Source organism: Ambystoma mexicanum, chromosome 2p, assembly GCF_040938575.1.
Source record: "Ambystoma mexicanum isolate Mex_15411 chromosome 2p, UKY_AmexF1_1, whole genome shotgun sequence".
NCBI lineage: Eukaryota > Metazoa > Chordata > Amphibia > Caudata > Ambystomatidae > Ambystoma > Ambystoma mexicanum.
In genome coordinates, this window is record NC_090923.1 from 964,608,907 (window position 1) to 964,621,005 (window position 12,099).

At 45.0% G+C, this 12,099-nt stretch overlaps 1 protein-coding gene across 1 annotated transcript in view; it reads right to left on the bottom strand.

Moving 5' to 3' along the window:
• Positions 1-1,153: 1,153 nt before the first annotated feature.
• The window catches only part of SPMAP1 (sperm microtubule associated protein 1), a 176,981-nt gene continuing 166,035 nt past the window's right edge, over positions 1,154-12,099 (bottom strand). Inside the window, exon 3 of the mRNA XM_069643060.1 lies at positions 1,154-1,408. Within this exon, the coding sequence (XP_069499161.1) occupies positions 1,251-1,408 (158 nt within the window). The 3' untranslated portion in view covers positions 1,154-1,250. The remainder of the gene's footprint in view (positions 1,409-12,099) is intronic.

The following is a 12,099-nucleotide window of genomic DNA, read 5'->3' on the forward strand; positions in this document are numbered from 1 at the left end:
TGGCAGTATTGGCGGGTTGTCGGGTCGTAATGGCCCGGACCCGTTAACGATGCCGGTAATACCATTCCGCCTTCCTATTTTCATTAGCTCTATTCTCGTAATGAGGCCCAATGTTTTGTATATTTATATTTAGTGATTTTGTTCCTCTTCCATGTAAGAAAGTAAACACGTAGAGAATACAAACGTGTCCACTTGTTTTAATTGCGGTCTTGATTGGTTTCCTTTGTAAAGTTTCATATCAAACAACCAGAAGCAGACATCCCTTCTTTGTAAACTCCAGTGATTGGGATGTCCATAACGCATGCCCTGAAGGTCTACATCCGGCCAGGGTGTGCATGCTGTGACCACTTAGTTACACTTTGTTACAAAAATGCAAATTTGTAAGTGAACAAGTGTTCTATGATCTAATGCAGAGATTCATTTGCTAGAGTGTATCGCTACATTTACATGTCACAGATCAAAGTTGAAAAACACACATTGATAATGTTCTCCTATATTGTAAAGCAATTATGAATGCATTGTGGTGTGGCATTGCATGCTGCAGCACAAAACACACACACGTATAACACACACTGAATAGAGACATTTTCATAGAACTAACACACAGCAGCACACATATTGTTTGTCAGGAATGTCCTACAAGATGGTGCACATAAAACTATTACTTTATTTAAGAAGCATTGGCCAAATGAATGGTAATCTCTTCCCCACAGACTACCTGATAGTTATGGATTGAGAGTCTTGCTACTACAGTCTTTCACCAGACAAGTGCAAAACATCAGTGTGGACTGTGGGAAAAGAATCAGCATTCGAAAGCTCCCCACAACGTACACAGCAGCATTAGCTTTTACAAAATGCCGGAACTCTTAACAGAGCTTTCACACTGATGCAGTCTTTCTGGATCACACAGAATCTGACTAACACCAGGGCCCCTCTGCACACTGATGCAAGAGCTCTGGGAGAGAGATGAATCTCTCTCTAAACCGGACCTAAAAAGGAATGAAAGATTACCATTTGAATGAAAAGAAGTTGGACAGTACCTTTCAGAAAACAAGTAAACCATTTCATAATGAATATAGGTTTAACTGGCCCTTCAGATAAACAAGTAAACCTTTTAAAAATGGGAAGAAGGCTTTATTTGTAACTTCTGCCTAAATAGTGTAATGGGCCAAAGGGAAAGACAACCCTTGCAGCCTTTCATCGGCTGCTCTCAAATATTGGTCTTTCGAAGAATCAGCGGATATCCCAGCTCAGTACAGTGAGAATGGAGTTACCACCCCGAATGAAGAAGGCTTCTGTCTCAGGGGTGTGGTGTTCCTCCGATACCCATATCTCCCATTGTATCCAGCGATGGGGTGAACTTCTGACAAAAAGTTGCTGTGCCCACCCACCTGCTCACTGGAATGACCTGTGGAGACATAAATGTGTAGGGTTACACAGCTATGTATTTTGTATTGTTCTGTCAGGCAGCAACTCTGCAAATGCAGTTTCTTCGTAGTGCCCCAAATGAAAAGAGGGCGGAAACGGAAGAGGGGCGAGGGGAGGTGGGTTCTGGACGTTCAAGCCCTGAGGGATTCAGGAACAGTTACCTTGCAAAGGAGTGGGGAAGGGGAAAGGTGCAGTACAGCCAGTGTGCATAATACATGAGACAACATAGTACATAGATGTAATTCTGCGGGAGAGCCAATGATCATATACCAGGCATGCTCCGGTTAAGTTCATGTAAAGTGGAATCTATAAGGAGTCATGTTATCACTGCGCATCCCATTAAAGCAAAATGTTCAATTTCGACAACCCCCATTTCGCTGCACATATACATGTGGGCAGGTGGGTAAAGTTAATAATATGAGTGCGGTTATGGGTGGGGGCGGGCTACTGGGGATCCCCCCGTAGATATGTGCTGAAATGTGGTAAAAATGAACAATTTGACATTTTCGTTTGCGCAGTAAAACATGCGCAGTGATCACACAGATCCATCTATAATGCAGGCCCAGATGATAAATGAGATGCAAATGCTAATTAGCATATTCATACTGGTCAGAGTAGCACATTTCCAAGTTCTTTGTTCAAAAGTGCATTAAAGCACAGGAAATCCAATAAGGTGAAATTATACAATGTGATTTTGACTTTAGTAAAATGTCTAAAACTTGCTCAAAATAAAAAGAAAATGATTCAACTAATTTCAAAATCTCCAAAAATTGACCATATATACTAAAACATCTTGAAAACAGGTACTTGTTACCTATAATCTCCAGAATGCATGAATGGCCCTTAACTTCCGTAAAATGAGTATCGTTGCCCTTAGCCCTAACCAGGTTCACTCATTGCCATGTTCTATATACCACACCGAGATCTCGTTCCTTTGCCAGGACTGTCTTGTCCCCACCAGGGCTGTCGCTGCGTTTGGCGAGGCCTCAGTATTATGTCTTGCACTGACCCAGCAGCGGTACAGCAGCACCACCAACAGGCGGCGGAAGATTTGAATTATCCATTGAAAAGATGGGTGGAGGAACCAGAATTTGGCTTATTATTTTCACTGCAAATAAAAGAAAGCAAAGCAGCGTTCTAGCCAATAATTAATAGACAAGCGGCTACTTACGAAGCACTGTCAATCAATTAACACCACCAAACACCATTAAAAACCAAATACCCAATTCCAAGGTGAAATTGGAATGAACTCTCCATGATAGGGCAGATGACCAAGTGGATCCAGGAAAAGTCTGAGGCAGGTTGCCTGGAATTTCCACAAATGAATAATGAGGATCAATATCTCCAATAGAGGTTCACTGGAGAGCCATGGCTAGTCACTATGGGGTGGCGGGCATACCACCAGCTCCCTCACTGTCTACCGGCAGTGCCGCGCCCGTCTCTATGGAGTACAGGCCCTACTTTGCCACATAAGTCACCATTCCCAAGGTGTCCTCCTTCACTGTGCGCGTCCCAATTATCATCTGCACATCCCACTGCTTGCCTAAGAGGAGGCAAATATCTCATCGGGCTAAACTATCCCCAATGCTGACTCCAACATGTCTCCACTTTGGACTGTAAAGAACCCTGGAGCTGCTCTCATTTGTAAGACTTTTCTGGTGCTATACAAAACTGTGATCTAATATGATTAAATGATACTGCGATGCATCCTATTTCTGGAACAATTTACCAATGAAAATAAGATTTGACCCCTACATGCTACATTTTAAAGAAGGACCTGAAAACTCTGCTATTCTTCAAAGAACCTTTGGCAATCACTGCTCACTCCAGTCAACCTTACTTCTCAAGCCACCGGATTTCCTACTTCCCCTGCTCATCCTCCTCATTCTGGATCCTCTGCCACCTCCCTTTACCCGCCTGGTTGTGCACCCTATGTACACCGCTCCATTCTTGCCCATCTAGTTTTGATCTCAATGAATCCTATACATGCATAAACATTGACCGTCGATCACAAGCTTCTTCGGCATAGTTAAGGATTAGTGACCCACAGTTAGTGGCAGATCCCTACCAGTGGCACTCTTGCTCCTGCCGCAGCAGATCACTGGCATGGTTGGAATCCTGGGATATGGTGTGGGCTGTCACATTTCTAAATGAAAAGAATAATTTCATACAAAGCAAGCATCACAGAAAATGTCTTTACGTATTGTGTGTACATAACCACCTCTGGCCTTTTAGTGCCTTGCCTTGAGCGGCCTGATGCCTGTGGGCGCTTTATAAATAAATAAATAAATAAATAAATAAATAAATAAATAAATAAATAAATAAATAAATAGGGGTGTGTGCCATTCACAGATAAACTATTGAGAGAAAGTATTGCAAACAACAGCCTGTAGAAATACATCTTCTCGGCAGGCCCTCCATTCAAGGGTTTATGGCAGACTCCTGAGCAAGGGACCAGACAATTGTACTCAAATGGAATTAGGGATTCTCTTTCTACCCTGCAAAGGGATGCACAGCATATCATGGAAGACTTTCTGCTGCAGGTCATCCAAGCCTCTCATAATTCAAACGAGCCACAATGAGTGTTAAACAAGCTCACTGATCAGAGTGTTGTAGCCACACTTCCCTGAAATGCAATACATGGACCTAGTCACTCTGCAACTGGTCCATAAAGGCACCTCCCTAAATGGGCAGACATTTTAGTTGGTCACTTGCAAATGGGTTCTACTGCATTCTATTGCAGCAAATGGGGTTTTGATATTGAACCAAGACAAAAAAGCAAGGAGAATTCTACCAACTAAATATTGCAAACCAAAGCAACTATACACATCTATACGCAACATTGAAACACAACCTATTTGCCTTTGCCTCTCTGTGCTGTGTTTTATACAAACATACCTTCAAAACTCAGATGAATTTAGAGACCACGAGCAAGAAGCATGTATTAAAACAGGAACAAAACTTCGAGGATGTTCACAAATAGGTAAAATATTAAGCCTGTCCAAAAATGCTTTTTGAAGGTCCATGGAAACTGAGAGAACTTACTTATTTTGGGTATAGGAAATGTGGAAGCATGTTGAATGATAGGACCATACGTGTGCTCCATTTAACTAAAGTGTGAATGTTACATATTGCAAACAAATTATTCTGTGTAGGGAAATAAATTGTCAAATAACGTATACGTTTGCAACTGGATCCTGTAGAAGCCAATTGACACATCCCAGACTTGCTGTAAATCGACTCTGGTCTCTTACGCATTACACCTAAGAGCATGGTGCCCTGCTGTAAATCCCAGTTAACTATTTCCAAATGGTTGATAATGGATCCAGGTGCTCAGAGATGGGTGTCCGCTCACCTCTTGAATTCCTATCAAGAAAGGTCCATGGGTGATTTTACTTTGTAATCAGAACAGGTTAATTGCATAAGTATAACCCATATGCTTCAGCTGGATCCAGTAGAAACAATTTCTTGAATGTCAATTGCAAGTTTACTAACACGAGATATGGAATCACTTGTGATATTCCACCGCTGCGTAACCAGCCTCTGCTGTCTCAGGTTCTTTACTTAAAGGTAGAGTGTCCTGTTCGAAATGACACTTTAGTATTTCCAAATAGTTTCTATTGGATCCAGTTGCTGACGTATAGGTTTTTATAAATCTCCTGATCTGCTTTGAAGAAGATTAGTGGTACATTTTCTCAATCCCTAAATGGGACTGCACCATGCAGCCACCCGTCCATCCGCCCGTCCATCCATTCATGGATCCTGTCCAAGTCCGTACATCTGCAGACAGCAGCAGGAAAGCTCTGCTCTTTCCTTCACTCCTCTTCACCCTTCTTTACCTCACCCCTCACTTTCGCTGGTCCCCCTTATTCCCTCACTCCCTACTGCTCTTCATTGGCCAAGTCCTCACAGACCCTGGTTGCCATGCACATACCAAAGCCAAAACAAGCAGCCTTGCCAATGATTGTTTACTTATTGTATAACACTAATTAAGGTGGTGACTCTTTTTTATGGTTCCAGTTTTGAGACTTAAGAGAACTGAGTCACATGGAGAGAAGGTGATCTGCCGTGGTTCACACAATTTTGGTAAATCAAGTTCTCCTACTTCCAAATTATACACCTCTGCCGTTGGACACAAATATGAATTGTCATATAAATTAAACTTACCAAGGCTCCCACCAAAATATGTATTGTGCATTGGGAAAGAAATGATTTGCATAACTTTGATTGTTTAATCTGGGCACAAGATACTGCATAACCTTTGGAGGCCTATTCCCCAGACAATCTCCCCTCCCACCAAACGTTGCCGCCTATCTTTTGTTTGACTTTTCTGAAGCTGACAGTATATGAGAGGTTACAGCAACATGTTGGGCAGAACAAGCATAGGGCTTTTTGAGGAGGAATTAGCAGAACCGAGAACACCTATCTTCCAAGGGCAATGCAGTAAAAAATCTGGATTAACACATTAGGAAGACATCTGTGTTAGTCTACAAAGTGGAATGTCAAATGCAAAGAAGGAAACGAGTTTTGAATTGAGATTTGAGAATGTCACAAACTTGATGAAACCAAAACATACTTTTGCAAAGCAATATGGGTGATTGCTTGCTGCATTTAAAAGTTGGGAGGAGGTGAGCTAGGGTGCTTGGGTTGTTGGGAATAGGTGGAGGTAAGGTAGGGGGCGTGAGGGTAGAGTGGCTGAGCAGGGAAAGTGTCGGTAGAGAGAAGTGAGTAGTGTAAAGTGGGGAGAGGTGGTGGTGGGTTGAGGTAGCACTCTGAGTTGAGAGGCATGTGGTAGAGAGTTGTGTGCTATAGAGATGTGAGGTAGGGTGGGAGTAGGGAAAGGTGGGGAAGGGTGGGTGAGGGTAAAGAGGGGCATGGAAGGGTGGGTGGCACTAGAAAGGATTGAGGAAGGGTAGATGGGGTACAGAGGGGTGAGGAATGGTGGGTGTGTTCAGAGAGGGGTGAAGAAATGTGGGGTTATAAATGGTTGAGGAGGAGTGTGCACTCGTAGAGAGGGGCGTCGAAGGGTGTGTGCAGTAGAGAGGGTAGTGGAAGGGTGGTTGTGGTAGAGAGGGGTGTGTAAGGTTGCTGGGTTGGGGTAGAGAAGGGTGTTGAATTATGGGTTGTTGGGGTTAGAGAGTTGCGGAGTAAGACTGGGTGGGGATGGAGAGGGATGAGGAAGGGTGAGGTTAGAGATGTGTGAGGAAGGGTGTGTGGGGTTAAAGAGGGGTGTGTACGTGTGGATAGATGGGCTAGAGGATTTGAGGGGTGAGGAAGGGTGTGTGGGGTTAAAGAGGGGTGTGTTCGTGTGGGTAGATGGGCTAGAGGATTTGAGGGGTGAGGAAGGGTGGGTGGGGTTAGAATTGGGGTGGCAGGGAGGTTAGAGTGGGGGCAGGTGAAGAGTGGGAGTCGTTAGTGGGTAGAGTTGGAGTGGGGGTAGGGTGGAGTGGAACAGGGAGGTTCCAATGGGGTAAATGGCAGAGTGGAGGCCAGGGTTAGAGTGGGTCATGGGGTTAAAGTGGGAGAATGAACGTGGGGTAGTTACTAGAGTGGTGGCATTGGAATTAAGTGGTGCGGTGGAGTGATGTGTTGGGGTGGAGTTGGATGGCGTGAAAGAGTGGTGGAGTAGTGGTATGAAATGGTCTGGTAGTGTGGAATGGTAGCATGGAGTGGGGTGTTCAGTTGTGAAGAGGGGTGTGGAGGTGTGGAATGGAGGTGTGGTGGTGTCGGGATGTGCAGGTGGGGAGTGGGGTGTGGTGGTGGGGAGTGGAGGTGGTATTGTGGAGGTGTGGAGTGGTGAGAAGATGTTAAGTGTCAAGGCATTGTGGAGTTGTGATGTAAAAATGTGGATTAGTGGTGTGTTTTTATGTAGAGGTGGTATGGTATGATGTGGTGGTGTACAGGTAGCGTAAATAGTAGGGTGTGGTGGTGTGGGTTGGGGTGGAGTGGTGGTGTGCAATGATGGGGTGGTGTGGTGTTTAGAATGGTGGGGTCTTAGTGTGAAGTGATTGTGAGGAAATCGACCATCTGCACGGTGGGCGTACGCGTGCCTGGGCTTTTTAAAATTTTTTAATTAAATTGAATAATGGTAGACCAAACGCCAGAAAATGTGTGGGGCTAATCCACACACATTTTCCTATGCTCATAGGACAACAAATGCATAGACCCATGACTCTGGGTGGATATAGCCTACAGGCCCAGTCCGTCTTGTCATATTTAGTTGTGATATGACAACAGGAGTACACGGTGCATCTCCAGAAAGGGGAGGAACAAACCTTCCTCCTGCTATGGCCATCCTGATTAACTAACAAAGGCCCCATGGATCCATCCTGCACTTTTGTTGGGCCCTGCAATTGGTGACAATGATTATCACACGAATAGGATGTACTTCAAACAGGCCCACATGGGGCCTGGCTGCAGAGGTTAAGAAAGTAGGCAGGAAACCCCAACAACCTTTCATATGCAGCTGTGTCAACCTGTGTTAGGAGGAATTATCCAGAATGGCTAATTTCCCTTACCTTTTGAGTCCCTCCGCAGCTTTGCTGGATTTCTAGGGTTTCATTTTTTTACCTGGTAAGAGTGTGAGCCTTTTTTCCACTTGTGTGTTGCTGTGTGTTGTGCATTTATGTGTTCATGGATATGGAGTCTCACCATCTCCATAGGCAACATATTTTACTGTGTGTCACACAGCACCTTTAGTGCAGTGACACAGGGTTGTCTTTTTCAGACTTCCCACTTTAAACTCCATTTTCTGGGGCTGACTACTGTCTCCACGAACATGTAAAGTTGCCATTGACTTTACTAGTCTTTTTAAATGTACAGACCCAGTACACCCTATCTTCCAATAGAGTACTGGAGGGGTTAATAGTTATCCCCTTTTGTCTGATTCTCATGGAACATTATTTTGTTCCCCTTTCTCTAAGATTTGGCTGGTGGCAGTGGTATCTACCTTTTTCATTCTACCGCGGGCTATGATGGCTATGGTGGTAACCTTGAGCTCAACCCGGTAACCCATGTTGATTTTAACCTGGTTCCATTTGGGTTTTTTCGCCATTTCTTTTTGTAAAGGTCCTTCTCGTGTTTTACTCTGCGTGCCAAACCAGGTTTGGTTTCTTTGTTCGCCGTCCTTTGGCAGGCTTCTTCACAGAAGACCTCCTTAGGCGCCTAAGTGTCTGGGGTGGACAGGATGTGAGTGAGGGGTTTGAGGCCCCCTGCACAGGGTCTCCTTGGAGACCCAAGTTGCACTCTAGTTTGATTGGCTAGGTGAGTGTCCTGCCAGGATAGCCACACTGCTGTGTGATTGACTGCCGGGCTGTGTGAATGGGGGATTTGGTGCATAAAAAGCCAGTCTCTGGGACTGGAAGGCAGAGTCGCCACTTGATCGAGAGAGCCAACGAGAAGCTGAAGGAAGATGACTGCTGCAACTACTGGACACCCGGTGAAGCCCTGCTGCAGGTCCGAATCACCTGAACTTTGTCGACAGAGGAGATCCGCAAGGAGTCTTCTCCCCTTGAGCCTGGTGGGACCAACCAGCTCACAAAGCCCCTAGACCTCCTCTTCAACCTGGTCGAATTTGCTGTGCTGCAGGAAACCGGATAGACAGTGAGAGAGAGTCCATTTTTAATGAGTGCACATTTTATTCGTCGCTTTGCTCTGCTGCTGGCTTCTTCCCTAGGCAGTGCAGGACCCTCCAGCTGTCCTTCTTGTCACCACGAGTGAAGATTCAGGAACCATGAGCCTGCAGGAACTGCCAGGAACATCTGCCTCAGCTACAGCATTCTTCTGCTTTAAGGTACTGTTTAAAATGTGGTCGTTCATTCCGTCCGGCCTTGGTGAAAATGTTTGAAATCTTTCGACTCTCCGAAGGCTTGTCCTTTTCATCTCTTTTGAATACATTTTCCTCCGCCCAACTTCGTTTTTGAACTCTTGGCAAAGACCTAACCGCAAACTACTTTGAACTTTGTGATCCTCTGCAAAGACTTTGGACCATTAACACTGGCCCAGGCCTATTGACTTGAATCCTAGTTGTAATAGCCTTTTCTATATTGCCCTGCCTATAATTTGCTGGTTGGTGTTATTGATTTGTGATAACCTTGTCTTTCCTCCCCTTTTAAATTGCTGGAGTGCCATTTTGCTCACATTTCATTTTGAGCTTAACTTGTCCAGGATTGATTGGGTGTTGTGTACTATATTAAGATTGTGATTTTCTGCTGCTTTATAATAGTGAACTGTTTTATAATTGATGGTGTAAATAAATGTATGTTCTTTTACTCAAAAACCTTGAGTCAGTGTTTGCTTGAATCATAGTAATTGCTGTCCTTTGTGTAATCTCTTGTACTGCTCATTTTACTCTTGAGATAAGTCTGGCTGCTATGCCATCACTACCACTTTACTTTGTAGTACAGGCTTGTACCAAAGGTGAATTTGTACTGACACTTAGTGTCTTAGTTGTGTTTGGTGTTCCCAAAGGGTACTGCATATGAACCTGCCTAACACCCTGAAGCCAGCTCCCATCCTCAGTATCAATTGACAGTGAGCTGTCATTTCTGGGACTGCATGCTTAAAGCAGTCCACCCCGCAGGGGGAGCTCATCCACAAGGTATGAGAATGTCATTTGCAGGAGCCAGAGAGTCTGGTCTTGCCACAGCTTCAATGGATACCTTTTGCTTTAATCAGGAACCACAGAGAGCTCCATTAACTGGAGAAACCCTTTGATCCACAACAGACAGGAAGATGGGTGGGACTTAGTATCACATATTTTCACCCCTTTACATTTTCTGCTGCATAGCAATCTGGTGATGACCTCATGCATACAGTAGACTGTTGGTGGGGACTCAGGATTGGTTCATTAAGGTAGGCTTATAGGCTTATCCTACACAAATCCCTTTCACCCATTTGACTTTAAAAGAGGGTTTTGGGAGATCATCTGAAGACTTTGCAAGGAGTAACAAGAAGAACTCATCATTGGACCCCGGCTGAAGGTACAGTGTGCCTTGCATCTACTGTCAGTGACAAAAGGCCAGGACCTCCAAAGAGAGAAGCAAGACCTCTCCCTTAAACAGCTCCCAGGGAACAGAGGGAGATACCGAATCCAGAAGACCCTCCAGCAGCGCCAGAACTGGTACCCAGCCAGCACACTGCATGCCCTGCTAGGCCCTGCAGCAAGATTCCTACGTGTTAAGTGACAGAAGGTCTCTGAACTCAAACCAAGGACAAGGCAGCTGCTTGCAACTCACTTCTCAGCTTTGGGCCATCCACCTTAAAGGACGACACAAGCCCAGTGAAGAAGTTGGGAGAAGTGCCTTGACAAGAATCTACCGACGTCTGCCTTAATAGACATCTTCGAGAAAGTCGAGTTCCTCGAGCTGCAACCAACTGCAATGCTGACCGTTCTCATGCTGCAGTGGCTTAAACAAGACATCCGAGAGATCTCAACCAGTGCTTCAGAACTGCTGACCAGCACTGAGAGAACGATTCCTGGCCCCTGGCTTCTGTGTAGACCAGCCTGCAACCGTTCGTCCACCTTTACTCGCCAAACTGTTTGCCCCCTGCCACCTGCATTTGACTCCCGTCTTGAACTCTGTCACAGAAGCCTGCAAAGCACACTGAAGCCAACTCGACCCAGTCGGGCACCAGGAACATCTACAACACAAGGCACATTGTGGTTCTTTCCCGCTGGTCCTTCCCAGAAGGCCCGTAGAGACAGATTAAGACCCATTGCTCCCTTGGTGCCGAAGCCAATAAACCTTAAACTGTTGTGATTATTAACCGTACCGACTACCCTCATGTCAGTATCTAGAGTGCATCACTTTTCCTTCTTTAAAACTGTCTGTCCTCTGCATTCCTTACAGGATGGGTTGTATTTCAGAGTGTTGCTAGAACTGTCTGTTGTGATATAAAGAAAGGGTATATTTTTGATACCACCTTGACTGGACAGTCCCTGTTATCATTGGGTAATAATTGTATTTTCGCTGTGTTGCAGCTAACCAACCATCCACAACCTTTCGGAGATAAACCTTACCAAAATTGGACAAGGAGCTTTAAAATTGACTTGTGTTTCCAATCTGTTGAGATCCCTTATGGTGTACTAGAGGTGTGAGGCGGATTGATGGTTTAGAAACCGATATTCATCCCTCGGCCACTGGCACCCCGGAAGTTGATTCGTCACAGTGATGGCGTGGAGTGGTTTGTTGGTGTGAAGTGGTGGAATACAGTAGTGTTGTGGTGGTGTGTAGTGGTGTAGTGTGAAAGGGTGGTAGAGTGGGTGGAATGGTGGCAAATGTGTGAAATGGGGGTGAGGGTGGAGTGGTGGTGTAATAATATAGAGTGTGCTGGAGTGGTATTGTGGTGATGTGGAGTTCTGGGGCAGTCTGGAGGAGTGGTGTGAGAGGTACGACGTTCATTCATCGCCCGTTTTTTTGTTCCAAAACTGTTTGCCGAAATGTTTTTGTTGAAATAAATCTTCAAAAAATAAGGGGGGGCGGGAAGGGATGTAAATATAAGGGGGGGGGTGGGAGGGGATATAAGTGGTAGGGTGGGGTTGTTGTATAGATAATAAATAATAGGGGAGAGAGGTGTTGGGGGGGGCCCAAATAAAAAAAATTAAAAGATTTGTTTCGGCAAAAAATTGTCAACAAAAAGTGCAGCGAAAGAAAAACGCCCGATGAATGA